This window comes from Triturus cristatus, chromosome 2_1 (assembly GCF_964204655.1).
Source record: "Triturus cristatus chromosome 2_1, aTriCri1.1, whole genome shotgun sequence".
Taxonomy (NCBI): domain Eukaryota; kingdom Metazoa; phylum Chordata; class Amphibia; order Caudata; family Salamandridae; genus Triturus; species Triturus cristatus.
In genome coordinates this window covers 681,049,644-681,068,674 of record NC_140581.1, presented here as the reverse complement: position 1 = coordinate 681,068,674, position 19,031 = coordinate 681,049,644, and the positions used below count along the sequence as shown (strand labels likewise).

General features: G+C 49.4%; 1 protein-coding gene across 1 annotated transcript in view; it reads right to left on the bottom strand.

Annotated features, from left to right (window-relative positions):
- Positions 1-18,092: 18,092 nt before the first annotated feature.
- Positions 18,093-19,031, bottom strand: part of SRP19 (signal recognition particle 19) — a 74,257-nt gene continuing 73,318 nt past the window's right edge. The window contains exon 5 of the mRNA XM_085632612.1: positions 18,093-18,476. Coding sequence (XP_085488738.1) covers positions 18,346-18,476 — 131 coding nt within the window. The 3' untranslated portion in view covers positions 18,093-18,345. The remainder of the gene's footprint in view (positions 18,477-19,031) is intronic.

Sequence of the window (19,031 nt, the reverse complement as noted above, 5' to 3'; positions counted from 1 at the left end):
CACACAAGTACCGGCAGTGTGCCCATCACGTGATTTTAAGCAGCGTGGCCCTCTCAGACATTCCTGGACTCCTTGCCATCAAGGCCCATGGCCCTCAAAACTTACGGCATTGGCAAGGTGCCATCTATTAAAAGGTATCTGACTCCCTTACACCTGGCCCAGAGTCCTCTTCTCACACATGAATTCTGGAGGTGGTGGAGGGGGGAGGTGCGGTGCCTCTTTTACTCATTGCGCTCCTTGTACACTCCTCTTATCTCATAGTTCTAGTGTTCTGGCAGTGCGCTCCTCTGTTATGCTAAACAGCTTCCGCCCCTCCTCCATGCCCACACACGACTTGTGGCCATGTATGTGCTCATTACTTTTAAAGTTCTCAGGCCCCTCCACACACACGTACGTTCTGCTTTTTGCAGTTTTATATAGCATGAACTCGACTCGAAGGAATTGGAGCACGTCACGTGGGCACCAGCTACAGTACACAAGGACACATTCATGATTTGCAGGCACAGGGAAATTAAGTGATTTGCCCAGAATGACAGGATGTTGAGTTTACGCCAAGACGTGCATCTGGCTCTCCAGCTCCAAAGTCGGCAACCCTGGCAGTGACACCAGTTCTGGCAGCATGCCCATTACCACACATGAGTTATTAAAGTGTGCCACACAAACATACACACGCACAGTTACTGGCGAAAAGTCCTTTTGCACTGCTACACTCTCTGCCCCCATACCTCAACACACGCACGCACACTAGCCCTGTCAGCATGTACCTATTCTTTTCCCCTACTCCCTACCCACTTACACACGCTTTGTGACACTATAATCCTGCACGACATGTGCCTCTTCAACCCTCCAGACACCTTTCCTGGCGGTGTCCCTCTTCAGTTTCCTTTTTGCCTCATTTTGCACTCTACACACGAGTTGTGACACTTCTCCAGCACGCACGGCACTTCAGCAATTCATGCCCTCACTTCACACTCACACAGTTCTACCACTGTACTCCAGCCTTGCAGACCATTCCTTTATTCCCACACACACCGGTGGCAGCAGAGCGCCCCTCTCCAGCGCTTCTGCCCTCCCCCTCACACAGACATCAGTCCTGGCAGCTCGCCCCTTACTCTCCTGCTCCCTGCGCCTGTGGGCCGCTGGGCGCGCAGGCTGGGAGTTGCAGTGTTGTGTTTCACTGGCAGGGCTCGGCAGCTGCCCGCTTCCTGTCTGGCTGACACAGCGCTTCGCTGCGGCAATGCTTCCAGACAGGAGCTAGGGCTGCTCTGCGGCCGCCAACGCGGGAGGGGGATCCGTATTTTTTTTCTTTCTTTCTGAAAATGAGTGCACCTGCACATTTAGCCTCCATGCTTCCAGGGTCAGTAAACGGAGCATCGTTAGATTAGACAGTCGTAATTTACAACACTTGTCTGGTTTGCGGAATTAAACGCCATTGCAAAACAGGTTATAACGACCAGTCTGTGTAAAGCCCAAGTTACCACCACATGTGCATCAACAGTTGCATATAGCCTAGCTTTTGCCCTCACTGACCCATGCAAGACATTACTTTCACCTACCAGTGCTAACAAGGCAACCGCGAGCAGGCAAACAGCATGCACGCAGACAGGGAGAGAGAGAGGGAGCGAGCGGCCGAGCCGTACGCGTGTGCACATCTCCTGTCCTTGCACGCCTGCTGTCTTTTATGCTAACGTCTTCAGCCATAGGTGTGCACATGTCCTGTCTTCTGGGCGCTTGCACATATCCTGTCCCCCTTCGCCCACTAAATCGACAATAGGACTCGCCAAGGCGAGCAGCGCATGCGCTGCATCGCTAGGCAAGAGCTAAAAATGTCACCATACAGTACACAGAGAGGTGAGAGGATTCCTCAGTGTGGGGTGGAGGTCTGCAGTGGGGGGGTTCTGCATAGGCTGAAGAACATTGTGCTGGGGAATTGTGGGACACTACATTACTCAGTCGAAATTCTACTTAACACAATGTAAAACAAGATTTGATGTATACCAGGCTCACACATTATGGAATAACCTTGCTTGCGACTCCCAACATACCTGTAAAAAAATGGGGAGTTTGGAATTATGCCTCAATACCTCCCGTCCGTCCCTCCCTCCCTCCCTCGCCTTCCTTATTAACAGGTGAGGCCCTCCACCACCCCCCAGACCTACCCCCAGCCTATAAAAACACAGCCAGCCCCCACCACCTCCTGTTCTTTTTTGTCTCCTTAGTGCGAGACTTACCTTTGGTCTTTCCTCTCTGTGGCGGTGCTGGGGAGTCTTCAGTTCCTGGTTCTCTGCCTCTGCAACGCTGCAGGTGGCGTTCTTCTGGCGGCACAGGGTCCTCTGAGTCTCCCAGTTTCCGAGGGGCAGGGCACTTGCTGGTGGATGACGCGAGGTAGTCTGGCGGTCCTTGTGCAGCTGGGGCTGTTCCGGGTCAAGGTCACAGTGAGGCCGGATCACCTGGTGCAAGAGCATCTTGGAGACTGGGTAGGACTGGTTGGTTCCCGTTTATGCATTTTTAGACTGATTATTTCTGGTTGGAGTTTTTTTTTCTGCTGTATCCTCATTGGTTTGGGGCTAGATTTCTCTGGCCCTTTATCTTGGTTGGGAAATGTTATTCTGCTGATGCCATGGGTCGCAAGAAGATTTTTAAGAGGAGCAACGTAGTGTCCTCTTCCTCCCGAGTCTCCGGTTCCCCTGAAGAGGCCTAGGCTGCAGGGCCATGATGGGGGTGACATTCCGCTCATGTACAGGGAGGAAGTTCAGGGCATGATTGAGGCAGCTGTCTCCAAAGAACTACAGGCTCGTCCTTCGCCGGTCGGTCCATCCAGGCGGAGTTGTCCCCTTCGGATGGGGAGGGGCCTTCTACTTCCTCTGGCGGAAGTATGTCTCCAGGGATGAGATGCAAGACATTTTGGCTCATGTGCGGGAAAATTTAGGGTTTCCTCCTTTCCAGCTGGGTGGGACCCTTTTTCTGCAGTGTGTGAAACCCTCCCGGTTGGGCATGACTTTTCAGGGCCTGGTTCCGGAGATAGTGATGAGGGAATGGCATGAGGTGGACAAGGTTCAGGTCCCTCGTTTCCTCCAGAGGCTTTATTTGTTGGATGGGGATGATCCCTTGCCCCACAATGTGCGGTTGGACTTTATTCTGGTTATGCTGATGGGTAAAACTGCTTTTCAGCCGAAAGATTGTACCCCGACTGATGTTACAGATAAGAAGGTGGACTCTGGACTTAAGAAGGCAGGCTCTGGCCTTAAGAAGGCTTTTGCTGCTGAGAACTTGGCTCTGAAGGAAAGCAATTTTTCTGCTTATTCCACCCAGTCCTTGGTGCAGGATTTTGACAGGTTGGTCATGGCCATGCAGGATGGTTCAGAGTGTTCCGAGCTCTTGGCTGCCATGGGTCAACATTTCTTTTGATAAGGCTTCGGCTATGTCCACTGGCGACCTGGTGGCTGCCAGGCATTTCTTGTAGCTGTGACAATGGAAGGCGGCTTCGCTGAAATTGCCCTTAGAGGGACAGGCGCTTTTTGGGGATCAGTTGCCGGACAGGATTACTAAGGCTTTCAAGGAGCAGACGCCTGGTCTTATAAAGGGGGTGCTACATCTTCTGGTAAACCCTGGAATAGGTCCTCCACGTCGTCCTCGAAGCACGAGTCCCGTCAGTCGGGCCATAAGAGGCGTTCCAGCCGCATTTTTCTCCCAAGCATGCTGACCCTACTCCTTAAGGTTCTGCCAAGAAGGGAACCAGACAATCAGCCAGGAGGGATCCCTGCCTGTCGAAGGCTAGCTCAGACATTTACTTCCGGTTTGGGTCCTGGACACTGTAGAACGTGGTTATGAGATCGATTCTTTTTTTGAGTGTAGGTTTCTGTGGATACAGGTGTGCGGCTGACTCTTGTTCCGACCGCCGGTCTGCGAAGGTTGGCACTGTTGGAAAGAGTCTGATTTGCTTGCCAAGAAAGCCATTTGCAGGGTGCCTGTGTCCAAAGTTGGCAGGTTTGCGATAGGAGACGCCCATTTTCAGTTTTGGGTTCTCTCTTTCGGCCTCAAGTCCTCTCCACAGGTCTTTACAAAGGTCCTGGTGCCCCTCATGGCTCTCCTGCTTGCAGAAGGGGTGTTCATTCATCCCTATTTGGATGATCTTTTGGTTCATGCAGCGGAGGAATCACTGTTGCTCGCTCAAGTCAAGAGGGTCTTGGAGGTTCTTCTGGGTCACAAGTTTTTGGTTAACTGGGAAAATCTTCTTTGGCTCCCTCTCAGGACATGGTCTTCATCAGGGCTCGTTTTCGGACTCTGGAGAGCCTGGTTACTTTGTCCAATCGTCACCTGGTCTCCTTACAGACACAGATTCTGACCTTAAAGTCCCAGAATGCTCTGCTGGCGGTGGAGTGGTTGAGGGTGCAGGGATATTAGGCTTCTGTGGTGTTTCTGGTGCCTTGGGCCCAGTTTCACCTTCGCCTGGCCTACTGGATTCTGGCGGGGTGGTCTCCAGGGGCATAGAATCTGTGGTCTCCTCTGCTGATGGACCAGATCAAGGAGGGTTTCTACTGGTGGCTTTACTGGCATAATCTTCTGGCCGGGGTCGTGTTGTCAACCCCAGCTCCACTGGTTTTGACTTCAGATGCTAGCCTGTCCGGTTGGGGTGCTTGGCTGGGGTCATAGCAGGTTCAGGGTTGCTGGTCTATGCGGGACTCTCGGATGTCATTGAACTGGAGGGAGTTTCAGGTGATTTGGCTCACTCTGCTCCATTTACAGGACTCGAAGGGGTCAGAGGGTGGTGGTTCAGATAGACAATCTGGTGGTGAAGTCCTATGTCAACGGGGGGGAACCTGGTCCAGGAATTTGGTGGCTTGCGACATTTTCCTATGAGCTTAGGTCTGTTCTGGGACTGTCTGCTCTTTACATTTGAAGGGTGGAGAATGTTCTTGCCGACCATTTAAGCAGAGACATTCCATCATCCAAGGATTTCTCCCTACTTCCCAGTTTGTTCAGCCAGTTGGTGGTTCGTTGGGGCCTCCTTGTGGTGGACCCGATTGCGGTTCCGCGGAATGCCAAAGTGGAACGGTTTTGTTCTCTGGGTCAGTGTCCCAGGGCGATGGGCATAGACGGCTTGACTTGTCCATGGCCTCTGAGTCTTCTTAATGCTTTCCCATCATAGCAGTCTGGTCTGGGCCTTTCTACTGCAGGTGCAAAAGGAACGGGCACAGGTGGTGTTGACTGCACCCCAGTAGCAGGAGGGCTTTTTAGGCCTGGTGTGCTGGTAAGGAGGTTGATCCTACTGTGGCTGACCTTTTTGGTTATGCAGTTCCTGAAGGATGGTGCCCATTTGGGTTTGTCGTGGCTTCACTGCAGGTGCAGTGGGCGGCCATTCAGTCTTTTCTTGGCGGAATTTGCAGGATGACGGGGGCCCGATGCCTCGGTTTTTTTCAGGGACTTTTGTTCTTCACCCTGTTCGTTCCTTTCCATGTTGGAATTTGCAGCTTGTCTTGGATGTCCTTTCAGGCCCTCCTTTTGAGCCCCTCGATGGACTGAGTTGAAACTCTTGACTTTTAAAGCTTGTTTTCTGGTTGCCATCACTTCGGCTAGAAGTTTGGGTGAGTTGGGGGCTTTGTCCTGCAAGCATCTCTATTACAAGGTCTTTTCTGACAGGGTGGTGGTGGTACCAGTGCCGTCCTTTGTCCCCAAGGTTAATTCGCCTTTTTATCTGTCCAGAGGTGACTTTGCCTGATTTGTTTTCCTGATCCTTCCTTGGCTGAGGACTGTCGTTTATACTGTTTGGATGTGTGGCGGACTTTGTTGTGGTATTTGCATGAGGTGGTGCCCTTCTGGAAGGGGGACGCTTTGTTTGTGAACTTTGGTCCGGCTAAGAAGGGTGAGAAGCCATCCATGGCTACTTTGAGTCGTTGAATTCGGTTCACGGTCCTTTTGGCTTACAGGTGAAAGGTGTGGATCCTGGGGGGCGGGATGGGGGGGGGGTGCAGGGGCGTTCCACGCGCAGTATGGCAGCTACAGTGGCTGATTTGCTGGGTGCTTTGTTGGTGGTGATCTGTAGGGTTGTGACCTGGTCTTCCCCGTGCCAATATCGAACTGCTGGTCTGGAACGTTTGAATAATCTACTGGGCCACAGGGTCTTGTCCTCTATGAAGACGGACGGGATTTTTGCGTAGCGATAGTCTTCTTTTTCACTCAGTTGTCCGTCTCTGTTTTGGCTTGCTATGTCCTCACTTGTTTAAGAAGGAAGGCGAGGGAGGGATGGGAGGTGATGCGTCCATTACTTAAGGATAATGGCATTACTGCTACGCCCTCGCCTTCCTTCTAGGACCCGCCCGGTACGGTCCAACTGAGTTCTAGGCTCAGCTTGTTTACGTACAGGAGGTGGTGGGGGAGGGCTGTGTTTTTACAGGCTGGGGTTGGGTATGGGGGGGGAGACAGAGGGCCTTACTTGTTAAGAAGAAAGGTGAGGGAGCAGTACTAGTAGTAATGCCATTATCCTTATATAATGGACACATTATTACCTGTGCCTTCCCAGTACGATGAAGAGCACAATTGTGTACAGGTGACAGAATTGTGCACAAAACCGAAATCAAAGATGAACATTGTGCTAATGTATGGTTTATGGATAGGGTCATGTTTAAGAGACCATGCAAAAAATCTAAAGGCTGCATATGCTGTATCCACCACTAAAAGAGTAACTAAAGCCTCGTCCTTAGCCAATGTATGGTCAGCACAAATCACATAACTGCTGGCTCTCACAAGAGCATGTTATTGAGCAAAACATTTAAACGTGACCATCTATACCGATTATTATTATAGATTTGGTGTATGATTAGACAATTTTGGTCACATAGGGGCTTTAGGACATGCCATCAGCTTTTACTGCAATACACAAGGAACCATCCCACCCCCAAGTGTTTGATCTGGTGCAAGCTCAACAAATGTGCTGTTGTGAAATGTGAAGCAGCACATCAAGGAGGGTCGGATGAAGTGTCGAAAGAAGATTTAGCAGACACAATGGCCGTTTTTTTTACACATTAAATGCATGCATTACAAACATTGCTTTAATATCAGTAGTGACTATCCAAGGTCCCTGGCACATACATTGAAATAGTTCAGAATCAGTCAGGAAGATCCAGTGCAGGAGGAGAAACCGGAACGGGAATAGAAAGGTTATGATGTGGATCCTCCCGTCTTAGCAATACCTGGTCTTAGCAATAAGAGGAGAAATTATAAATGTCTCCTCGTTTTTTGCTCCATCTGTGCTGCATTCTGCAGCACAGATAGAAAGAGCAAATCACTCTTCAAGATTGTTTATGAGCAGGAAGGTGGAAACACAGGTGCGCTGTACGGCGCATCCGTGTCTTTTAGGAACATCAGAGCGCGGCAATACCAATTTTGGAAGGAGGAGGCAGGCATCTGAATGACTTGAGTGGTATAAAGGTTAGCACACAATGCCAAAAGAAGGGAACTGTAGGAGTCAGAGGGCACAAACAAATAAACTAAACAAACTCCATCTTGTTCTGATATACGTTTGAGACTCGATTTTTAATGCACTTAGCATTAGCCAGACTTGCCATATGCACATTTCAGGAAACAGTTCTGTTCAGCTTCTTGTTTGATTATCAGGACAATAGGAAACATGAGTCTGGTCAAGATGTTATAAATATATACGTCTCGGAGACACCTAGTACAGACCCCAAGATATACAGATATGTGAGCAGAAGTGATGCGTATTATGAACACCAGTTCCAGCTGCATTTCTTTCCACTGCGTTTCTGCCTTGTTATTCCACTCATAATCAGATAGAATAAACAGTGGCCATTTTGTTATGTAAACACCAAGGTTTGACCATCTGAGTTAGAGAAACCTTTACTCCAGAAAAACCAAAAACAAAAAATAGGTCAGATTCCAGACTGTTTGCGCTCCTTCTTGGACCGGGTTTGGACACATGGAACAGAAGCATAGTTCAGATGAGCTTTGCTGCCAGAGATCATGTTTTCATTGAGAGACCAACTGCAGCATCATCTCCCCACCAGCTTAGTCTATGGCCTCTGGAGGTATGCTGGCCGACAATCCAAGTATTCTCGTTTAGGCACGGTTAGTTTACTGCATGCTCTCGGATCAGTGATAAGAGTGGGGTGCAGTATTTAGGAAACACTCCTTTGGAACATGGTAGAAATGGGTGTTATTTTCACATTTATAGTAACTCCAATATTCTGTATATGCATTGTGGCCACAATGCATGTATTAAGTAGGAAGGGGTGGGAGCACACTGCTGACCTCCCAGCACAGCTGACCCCTTAGCATTATGGTAAATGCAGTTTGTAGTCCATGCTTACTTGGAATTTTGCTGGAGTGTTCCACCAAAGTTGGTGCAGATTAGTGCTGTCATCTCTAGACACATGTTTCTGGAGGTTATCCGTCTTCAGTAGAGATCAAAAAACAATTTATATCTGGGGTTGCTGAGCAGGCTGCCACAATTCTTACAGGACTCAGTACCTCTCACAAGTGCATCTCCACTAGCTCGTCAGCTCAATGGCTCTGCGCCTGAGAGAGGTACTGAGACCTGGAAAGATTGTGGCAGCCTGCTCAGCAACCCCAAATAAAATGTGTTTTTATCTGTACTGATGACAAATGATATCCAGAAACATGTGTCTACAGATTTACAGCACTAACCTGCACCAACTTTGGTGGAATACTCCAGTAAAATTTGAAGTAAGCATGTACCATGAACTGCATTGACCAGAATGCTAAGGGGCAACCTGTGCTGGGAGGTGAAACAGTGTGCTCCCGCCCCTTCCGGTTTGAAGAAGTTCCCATGAGCCACTGAGCTGACAAGCTTGTGGAGATGCAACTGTGCGCGGTACTGAGACCTGAAAAGATTGTGGCAGCCTGCTCAGCAACACATGTCTACAGATTTACAACACTAACCTGCACCAACTTTGGTGGAATACTGCAATGAAATTTGAAGTAAGCATGTACCATGAACTGCATTGACGAACAAGTTACTTACTTTCAGTAACGATATATCTGTAAGAAACATTAGTTAGAATCATTACCTTAGAATATTCCCAGGCGTCAGGCTGGATCCAATAAGATTTTTCATCAGCAGTACCCTTGCGCGTCGGCAGGCGTCGTCTGCAACTTCGCGTCCGTTGTGCTTTTCCGCGCCAGGAACGCAGAGCCATGCAAGAAACCGACACTGGTGCCATGAATCTAGGGCCCTGAAAGGGATGACCTTAACCCTAGATATCAGTTCGCAGAACGGGGAGGATGGGCGGGGCAGTAAGGAATCTAACGTTTTACAGTTATATCGTTACCGAAGGTAAGTAACTTGTTCATCTGAATAAAATACGTTAGATTCCTTACCTTAGAATAGATACCCCAGCAATACCAACCCCGGCGGTGGGTCTGCAAACCAAGATCACACCAGGAAGTCCTGGAGAATGGACGGCCAAAGAAGCCGTCTCTCCAGACTTGGCTGTCCAGGCAGTAATGCTTGGCAAACGTGTGCAGCGAGGCCCACGTTGCTTCCTGACAAATGTCCTGCAGAGGGACTCCCCGTCCCAAGGCAGTAGTAGCCGCTGTGGCCTGAGTGGAATGGGCCTTAATGTACAAAACGACCCACCCAGAGATGGTTCGTTTGTGCACCGCCCGCACCTTCTTAGCACCCACGTAGCCAACAAAGAGTTGGTCGTCCACCTGGAACGGTTTTGTGCGGTCCAGATAAAAGGAGAGCGCACGTTTTGGGTCTAGACGGTGGAGCCTCTCTTCCTCTTTCGAGGGATGCAGAGGCGGAAAGAAGGTGGGCAATGTAACAGACTGGCCGATGTGAAAGGCAGTAACCACCTTAGGGAGAAAGGAAGGACGAGTCCTGAAAACAACCTTGTCCAGATGGACAGAGAGGAAAGGAGGTTTAGAAGAAAGAGCCTGGAGCTCACTCACTCTTCTGGCAGAGGGGATGGCAACCAGGAAAGCAGTCTTAAGAGTCAGAAGACTAAGAGGACAATTATGAAGTGGCTCAAAAGGAGCGCACATCAGATAGGTTAACACCAGGTTCAAGTCCCACTGAGGCATTACGAAAGGGACAGGAGGAAACATGCGAGTAATGCCTTTGAAGAATCTAGCTATGGGGGGGGGAGGGGGGGACTTGAAAAGAGAAGGCTGATCAGGAAGCCGTAAGAAGGCAGAAACAGCTGAAAGATATCCCTTGAGGGTGCCCAGAGCAGAGCCCTGCTGGGCCGAAGAAACAAGAGAACCTCAGAAAGGAGGGGCAGAAAGGGGATCCACAGCCTTTGCTGTGCACCTTGCCACAAATTTGTTCCACCTGCAGGCATAAACCGTTTTAGTGGAGGGACGCCTGGCTGCCAGAATGACATTACAGACTTCAGGAGGCAAGTCAAATGGCATCAACTGTCACCGCTCAATCTCCATGCATGGAGGAGGAGGAGGAGGCTGGACAGGTTCGGGTGGAGGACCGTCCCCTGCTGCTGCAACAGAAGGTCCTCCTGAAGAGGCAGTTGAATCGGGGGGGGATCAATTGACAGACTGAGTAGCTCGGGATACCAGTATCTTCGTGCCCAATCCGGAGCCACAAGGATGATTTGGGCCCGGTCACACCTGATCTTCAGCACTCTGGGCAGAAGTGGTATAGGCGGAAAGGCGTACAACAGACCACAGCTCCACTCGCGACAAAAAGCGTCTCCGAGCGAGTGCCGCCTTGGCCAACGTGCAGAACTGATGACATTGCGCGTTCTCTGCGCGTTCTCTTCGGTGGCGAATAGATCTAACCAAGGCTCTCCCCATCGCTGAAAGAGGCCTTGCGCCACGTCCGAGTTCAGACTCCATTCGTGATCCATCATGCACCGGCGGCTGAGTTTGTCCGCCCTGGCGTTCAGAGAGCCCGCCAGGTGTTGAACCACCAGGGTGATGCCCTGATGTTTCAGCCATGTCCAGAGGCACAGAGCCTCCTGACAAAGGGTCCACGACCCCACCCCACCCTGTTTGTTGCAATACCACAGGGCAGTGGTGTTGTCCGTGAACACCTGCACTACACTTCCCCGTACAGAGGGAAGGAATGCCTTCAGTGCAAGCCGGATCGCCCACAGCTCCAATAGGTTGATTTGGAGGCGGGACTCCGCCAGAGACCAGAGGCCTCTGATCCCCACCTCTCCCATGTGGCCCCCCCCCATCCCAGGAGGGACACATCCCTCACTACTACATGCTCCGGTTGGGGTAGGGAGAGGGATCTGCCACTGACCCAATTGCGGTCCGTTGGTCACAACTGCAACTGTCTTGCAGTGCCCTCCGAGATCAGGACGTGGTCGGACAGGTTGCCCCGATGTTGAGCCCACTGGAACTTCAGGTCCCACTGCAGAGCCCGCATCCACCACCTGGCGTGATGTACCAGTAGGATGCAGGAGGCCATCAGACCCAGAAGTCACAGGACCATCCTGACCGAAACTCGGGATAAAGGCTGAAAGATCGGAAGCAGAGCCTGAATATCCCAAACCCGCTGTTCGAGAGGATAGACCCGAAACAGCGCAGAGTCCAGAACCACTCCAATGAAAAGGAGCTTCTGGGAAGGACTCAGATGCGACTTCGGCACGTTGATGGAGAACCCCAGCAAATGCAGGAGGTCGGCCGTAGTCTGGAGGTGGGAAACGACTGCCTGGGGCGAGCCCGCCTTCAACAACCAGTCATCGAGATAGGGGAAGACTGGAACCCCTAATCTGCGCAGATAAGCTGCGACCACCGCCATCACTTTTGTGAACACCCGAGGGGCACTGGTGAGGTCGAAGGGGAGCACGGTAAACTGAAAGTGCTTGTGGCCTACCGTGAACCGCAGGTAACACCGGTGGGCGGGGATGTAGAAATACACGTCCTGCAAGTCCAACGCTACCATCCAGTCTCCAGGGTCTAGGGCAGTCAGAACCTGAGCATCTTGAACTTCTCCTTCCGGAGAAAGGTGTTGACGCTCCGGAGGTCCAAGATAGGGCGTAGGCTCCCTTTGCCCTTCTTGGGAACCAGAAAGTAGTGGGAGTAACAACACCGTCCAGCTTCTGGGCCAGGAACGCACTCGATGGCCTCCTTGGCCAAGAGGGCTGTAACTTCCTCCTGCAGAAGTTGCAAATGATCCCCCGACATGCAGTGGTACTGCGGTGGCATGGCTGGAGTGGTCACCTTGAAGGAGAGGGAGTAGCCCCTTCAGACGATTAGCAGTACCCACATGTCCGACGTGATGGTACGCCAGTGGAGCAGGTGATGGCAAACTCTGCCTCCCACTGGCGTGGAATGGGCCTGAAAGGTTGGACTAGGAAGGCTTCGAGGCAGATGTGGACTGACTGGCTCTCTGTCCCCCTGCTCCGCCACGGCGGAATCCACGTCGAGGCTGGTTCTGCAGCCTGTGGCTAGACAGACATGCGGGGGCACCCCTTCCTTGGCCACGAAAGGGGCGAAAAGCGGAAGTTTGCGGGTGCGGGCCGAGAGGCTCAAGGACTTGGCCGTAGCCCTGGAGTCCTTAAAGAGCTCCAGCGCACTATCTGCTTTGTCGCCAAAAAGGCGACGGCCATCGAAGGGCATGTCCACGAGTGTGCTCTGGACATCCCCAGAGAAATTCATGGATCTCAGCCAGGCGTGGAGACGAATCGCCAGTGTCGTCGCAATCGCTCTACCTAGCGAGTCCGTGGTGTCAAGCCCGCATCGAATGGAGTACCGTGCTGCATCCCGCCCCTCAGCAAGAGCCTGGGCGAGCCGTGTCCGGGCCTCCTCCGGACACTGGGGCAGCACTTCCGCCACCGTATCCCACAAGGAGTGGGTGTAACTGTCCAAAAGGCACGCGGTATTAATGGACCGCAACCCCAAACTGAGGGAGGAAAACAGTTTCTTCCCAAACTGTTCCAACCTTTTGGATTCCCGATCCGGTCTGGAACGTAGAGGCCTGGATAACCACACTCTCAGGGGTGGGGTGCACTGACAGAAAGCTGGGGTCGCCCAGAGCAGGGCGGTGGCACAGGGCCACGTTTCAGTCCACAGGAGTGACTGTGGAGGGCTTGGACCAAGTGCCCATCAGAATGTCAATGAGTGCCTCATTGAACTGCAGTAGAGGCTCCGAAGAGCTTACTGGCGGTTACAGCACCTCAGTGAGGAGGTTAGTCCTCACGGCCGCTGCAGGGAGCTCCAGGTGAGGGGCTTCGGCAGCCCTGCGCAGCACCACAGAATAAGTTGCCCCCTTCTCCGTAGCCACGGAGGGAGGAGAGATGAAGCCAGTGTCAGGCGAAGTGTCGAGACCACTGGCATCCCCCAGATAGTCTGCCCAGTCCTGACTTAACTGTCACTGCTGTGCCAGAGGGTCCTCAGACCCCTCTCAGTCATCCCTGCCATCCGTCTCCTGGTATACAGATAGAAAGGACAGAGATGAAATGCTTATCCATCAGCACTGGAGAGGGCGCCGCTCCGACGCCGGAACGGGGCTAAAACTGGGGACGGCGTCGTCCGGGGACGGCATCGTCCGAAGACGGGGGCGGCACCATAGGGGTCGGCGCTGGCAGAGGGATTGTAAGGTCAACCGGGATCCAGGCCTGGATCCCATGGGGACCTGCGGCGTCGGGACCGAAGTAGACGACGGGACCGAAGCCACCGGCTCGCTAGGCCTCCCAGTCGGGCCTGCGGGGCCCGAAGGCACGCCGGCAGGCCTAGACAGCAGAACGAGACTCCTTATGGCCACGAGGAAGTCGCGAATCTCATCCGAAGTCGCATTAGGCCCAAGGACCGGAGGGTATGGGGCCGGATGCGACTCCTGTGGCTCCGACAGAGCCGCACGGGTGGTGCCACCCAAACCCTCAGCCGAGTCGCGCGACAGACTAGGGGAATCCTAAGAGCGATGTCGCTTCTTTGACTTCTTACTGTGCCTCGACTTACCTGAATGAGAGGACTTCGAACCAGACGAGCGGTGATGACTTCGGCTCCGCGACCTCCTCCTCAACCGGGACCTCGAACGGCACGGAGCCGACTGCCGGATCTCGAGAAGCTTGCGGCACCGCTCCCGCCTAGCCTTCGAGGTCAAGGCCCGGCAGTCGGGGCACAACTGGTCATCATGGTCAGCCCCAAGGCAGTAGACACCGACGGTGGGGATAGGTAACCGACATCAGTCGGTGACAGGCATCACACGGCTTGAAACTGGGCATCCCTACCGGCACCAGGAGTCGAGGTCGACTCGAAAGAATAGACCAAAAAAGTTAGTCAAAAAGTGACTAAAGGGTATGCTCTTCCTGGCGCGCAAAAAAGAACTGACGTCAGCGGCGAGGGCGGCGTCTAAGTACTCCGACGACGTCATCCTGGCGATCACGACGACAGACGCGGAGTTGAAGACGACGCCTACCGACGCACAAGGGTACTGCCGACGAAAAATCTTTCCGGACCCAGCCTGACGCCTGGGGATATTCTAAGGTAAGGAATCTAACTAGCATGTTTCTTTCAGATCAGAATGCTAAGGGGCGAACTGTGCTGGGAGGTGAAGCAGTGTGATCCCACCCCTTCATGTATTAAGTAGGCTATAGCAATAAATGTTTTCCAACATACATGGTCAGTAGTGCAGATGCTGAAGTGTGACAGTCTAAGCACAAACGGTGGATTCCCCGATTACCATTGCAGCCCTGAAAACAAAGGGACTCCCTGTTTACCAGAAAGCATCCCCCACCACCCCCCATATAAGATTGGGAAGAGTGAGGGTCAGCAGTAAACCAGATTTGCCTTACTCATATTTAGCACACCGAACTAAGTCCTTGTGTTATAGGGTTAGGGGATCTAAACCTTTAGACTTGGGGTACACCTTTAAGATATTTAAGCTTGTGTCATGAACACGTTGCTATTGCACTAACACACATGTACAAGCTTAAGCAACTAACAAATACTGACATTTTGCAGAGTTCAGCTCTTGTTTGCATGGGAAAGCAAATATATGTTCTCATTCCGTCATTTGCACCCAACTCTCAAAGGTGTAGCTGCAGCGGGAAGAGCTCACTGCTTAACCAAATGCTATCACCGCACCAGGAAGAGGATGTTACACATAATTGAAGCCCATCTGTTTTGAAATGCACGAAAACTGAACTGTTGAGTAAACAATTGCTAGACAAGTATATATGAGCTTAGAGTTGTCAGCCACCTTGTTAGAGCTCAGCCAATTAAACTTTGCTCTCAAAGAAAGATCCTGCTCACAGATTTTATTTAAGGTTTGGGTGTAGACAGACTAACCTGTTAAAACCTTTATGAAGGCAGTCTTCCTGTGTTTGGTCATTTTATTTCCTCAATCCAAGGACCAAAGTCTTCCACAATATCAGAGCAACTTGGCAGTATCAGAGGGCTGAATTCCTTGCAAAACTTAAGATCTGTGTACTTTGAGACAATACAGGGTCTTGCAGAGGGCTGATTGCTCAAGTATGGAGAGAAGTAGAAGACTCACTTCAAATCAGGTTTGTTCTTCAGAGGTTTGTGGGCTATCACCTAGAGTTCCAGAGCATTCAAAGTACCTTGTTTCGCCACATTCCTCTACCTTCTCCAGGGGAACTAAAAGACTTCTGTAGAGTCACTTACTTGTACAGAAGATAATACAGCATCAAAAATCTCCCCAACAAACAGTGACCGGGCAAGCCTTCACGGGAGGATTGGCCTTTAAAGGAGTTAGATTTCTCATCTATTATGACTTTCAAAATAACATCACTTCTTGTGATCATTCTATTGATGAATCCTATGGGCTATCATGGATTTTTAGAACACATTTTCATATTACCATCTAGCTTTCGTCCCAAATGTTTTGAAGATCTGCTCTGCGAGAGAGAAAAATTATTATTTCAGTAATGCCCTTCAGCTTGTCCTCTGCTCCCTGTGGATTCATAAAGGTATAGGTCCTATTGATGGCTTTTCTTCAGTTTAATAGTGGTCATTTGTTTCCAAACCTGGATGGCTGGCTAATTTGTGTTTTTTCCCCCCAGGGTATGCGAGATAATTCAATAATTCTTATGCTGTTGTAAACTGTAAGGTCGGGCTGCTAGGGTTCTCTTTAGTCCTTATCCAGTCATGTTAACGTAATAATTTATTCAACATTGCACCTTTGTGTTGCATATTGGGTTCAGTATCAAAGCATAGTCTTGTATATAGTTACTATATTGGACTAAAAATCATGGTCTACTTAGCACAGTACCTATTTCCGCCGTTTGAATCTGCACATAAGCACTTTAACACCCATAGTAATGTTTATGAGAACGATAAACGGCAGTGCTTCAAATTTGTTGCTGCTAGGGTCCACTAAAGTGGTTTTTCCCTACCTCGTCTTGTTTGGGCAATAATTTTACTGAATTTGGCAGTTCCATCTTGCACATTTGCTTTTTTTTTAAAGCACAGTCTATTTGGGTACCATATTTGATCAAAAACCATTGTCCACTAAGCAGTGTATGTGCTTAATTTTGCACGTTACTGTGGAGGCGGTTCCTAGCTCTTCAGTTTCACCCAAGGTCTCTCCGAGAAAGACCAGGGTACTGCTAAGGACATTGAGGCTTCTTTGTTACATTTCAGCCACCACAGCAGTAGTACTCTAGGCTCGATTGCATCTTGACCCACTAATTCAATGCCTCCTGGTCCATTGTGACCCTCGCAGAATGGGCATTACATAGTACTCTTTAATGCTGGGAGCAAACTAGCAAACCTACATTTCACTGTAGCACCGCTCACAGTCAATATTGGGGGTGTCAGTGTGCTTCTCCAGCTCTTTTGTGAATGGTGCCCGAGTCCCTATTAAAGATTGGGCGATTACTGATAAAACAAAGTAGACAAATCTAAGTCACCCCACCTAGCAGGAGAGGTCAATGCTGGAATCTCAAATTCCTGCTTTGCATGACCGGCTCGGTCACAAAAGTGGCCATCATTGAATCCAAAAGGCCATCCCCTACATATTTATGAAATCTATATCCGTTGATGAATGTGTAACAAAAATGTAAAAAAAAGATAAAGCCATTGTAAAACAATTTTGCACTTCCCAAAGCTAATACATACTATCGGGCATGATCAAGAAGCAAACCGCAATAAACTCCATGTACAAAACAACCCATGGAGGCAGGAGGGTATGACACCTAACCGAACTGAATCAAAAAAAACTTCTGGGTCAGACCCCTCCCAAAATTCCTGCAAAGAGATACATCCTGGTCTGAAGACTAAAAACATACTGTCTATCATCTCAAACAAGGAGAGCACAGTTTTCACACGTGCTCCCACATCCACAAAGACAATTCCCAACCTCTGCTTTCAGCGACACCATTGCTTTTTGGAAAAATTTGTATTCTGGATTCAGAGTAGGACACTGCCTTTTCAAATCAACCAATCAGGGAATTGTAAGCGCGCTACTCACCCATGAGGGTCTCAAGGCGCTGAGTGTGCACTTCACCATGTGCAAGACATAATCCTCAATGTCCACCCAAGCTAGGATTGCGGGGGGGGGGGGGGGGGGCACTCTTAGAGCCCCCAACCCACATCTGAAAGTTTGACATGACATTATTTTTGTTTGGAAGCCAGCAATATTGTGACTCCAGCCCAGTCTGTATTCTCAACCAATGTATACGAGAAACCATACTGCTCCACGTTCACCCAAATTACAAACGCCCCCCCCCCCCCCAATCAAATTTTCATAACCATTCAATAAAACATTGAAAACCCATTATTTCCAATAGGATTTTTTTTTTTTTTTAAATGCATCACTAATTGTAATCTATTGATTTTCTTTTGTTTCCGATCAAACTGCTATTAATCCTATAAACGATCTTGCAAAGAACAGAACTACAGGTCGCAGATCCCCTTTACAACAAATTAAATCCATAAATATTTTCGGAGAATCATAGCTGTTGGCTTTGCTTTCAAAGTTTCAAAGACAAGTTGAGTTTTAATTTCACACCTAAAGGGAATACCTTTACTCTTTCAAAAGTTATAATAAATAAATAAAATAAAAAATACATTTGTCAAATTTGCTGTTTTCTTACTTTCTTACCACGAGGATGGAATCCAAACTGAAGACTCATCATGTTAAATGCAGCATGTCTTGAAACGGGATATGCAAGAAATATTTTGCGGGACACATTTTTATTCCAAATTTAGTTTAGGTGCAATAGCCAGTACGTGGTGTGGATCGCCACATACAGCAACAGTACACTTCAGACATAAGCCCTTAATGGGCAATGGAGTTTCCTTAGATAAGATTTTCAACAGGTACTAGCTTAAAGTTCCGCAGCTAGCACAACCTCAAGAGGCAAAATAAATTGTTTTGTTTTCCACAACACAGTCCAAATAGTAGCGGGACAAATGGTAGTCGCTCAATCACTTCTTTTTCTTCTTGCTCTTTTTACCACCTTCCCCAGGCTGAAGAGTCTGGTCCCCACCTCCAGCCTTCTGAGTCCTTGTTTTCAATTTTGGTATCATTTCTGCTACGTGCAACATTATAGCTTGACCTAAAAACAAACGTTAACACATTAGGGTCATAATTATCAGACAAAGGTTTATGGAAAGTTAAACCGATGACCCCGCTTTGGGTAAGATCAAAGTAAAATGACGACAAAGTTAAGAACTTGAAGAATAAAAACCTGACAAACATGAACACAAAAATTAAGCAGTGGCAAAGAAATAGATCTGGCAAGCTGGTGTAACAGCTGCATTTTTAGTTTCTTTTTATTGCAGGCATATACCACAAAAAGAGAAAAAAAACATGCAGTCTCCCAAATGACGCTTTCACATTTAAAGAGAAGAATCACAATTTTAATATAAAAGCCTAACTCTGCTTCCTAGCCAACAATGGTACATAAAGTATATAAGACATTTCTCCAGTTTTCACTCGATCATAGATAGGATGCTTGTTGATGCAAAGAAAACATAGTTTCCTTTGAATTACTGTACCATTAAGACATAGCTTGTACACAAGGATGACTAAAAATTAACACAAAAAAAAGTGTATATAAAGAACATTTGAAAAGCAGTAGTCAACCAGCACTGGAACTAGGTGCCCTTGT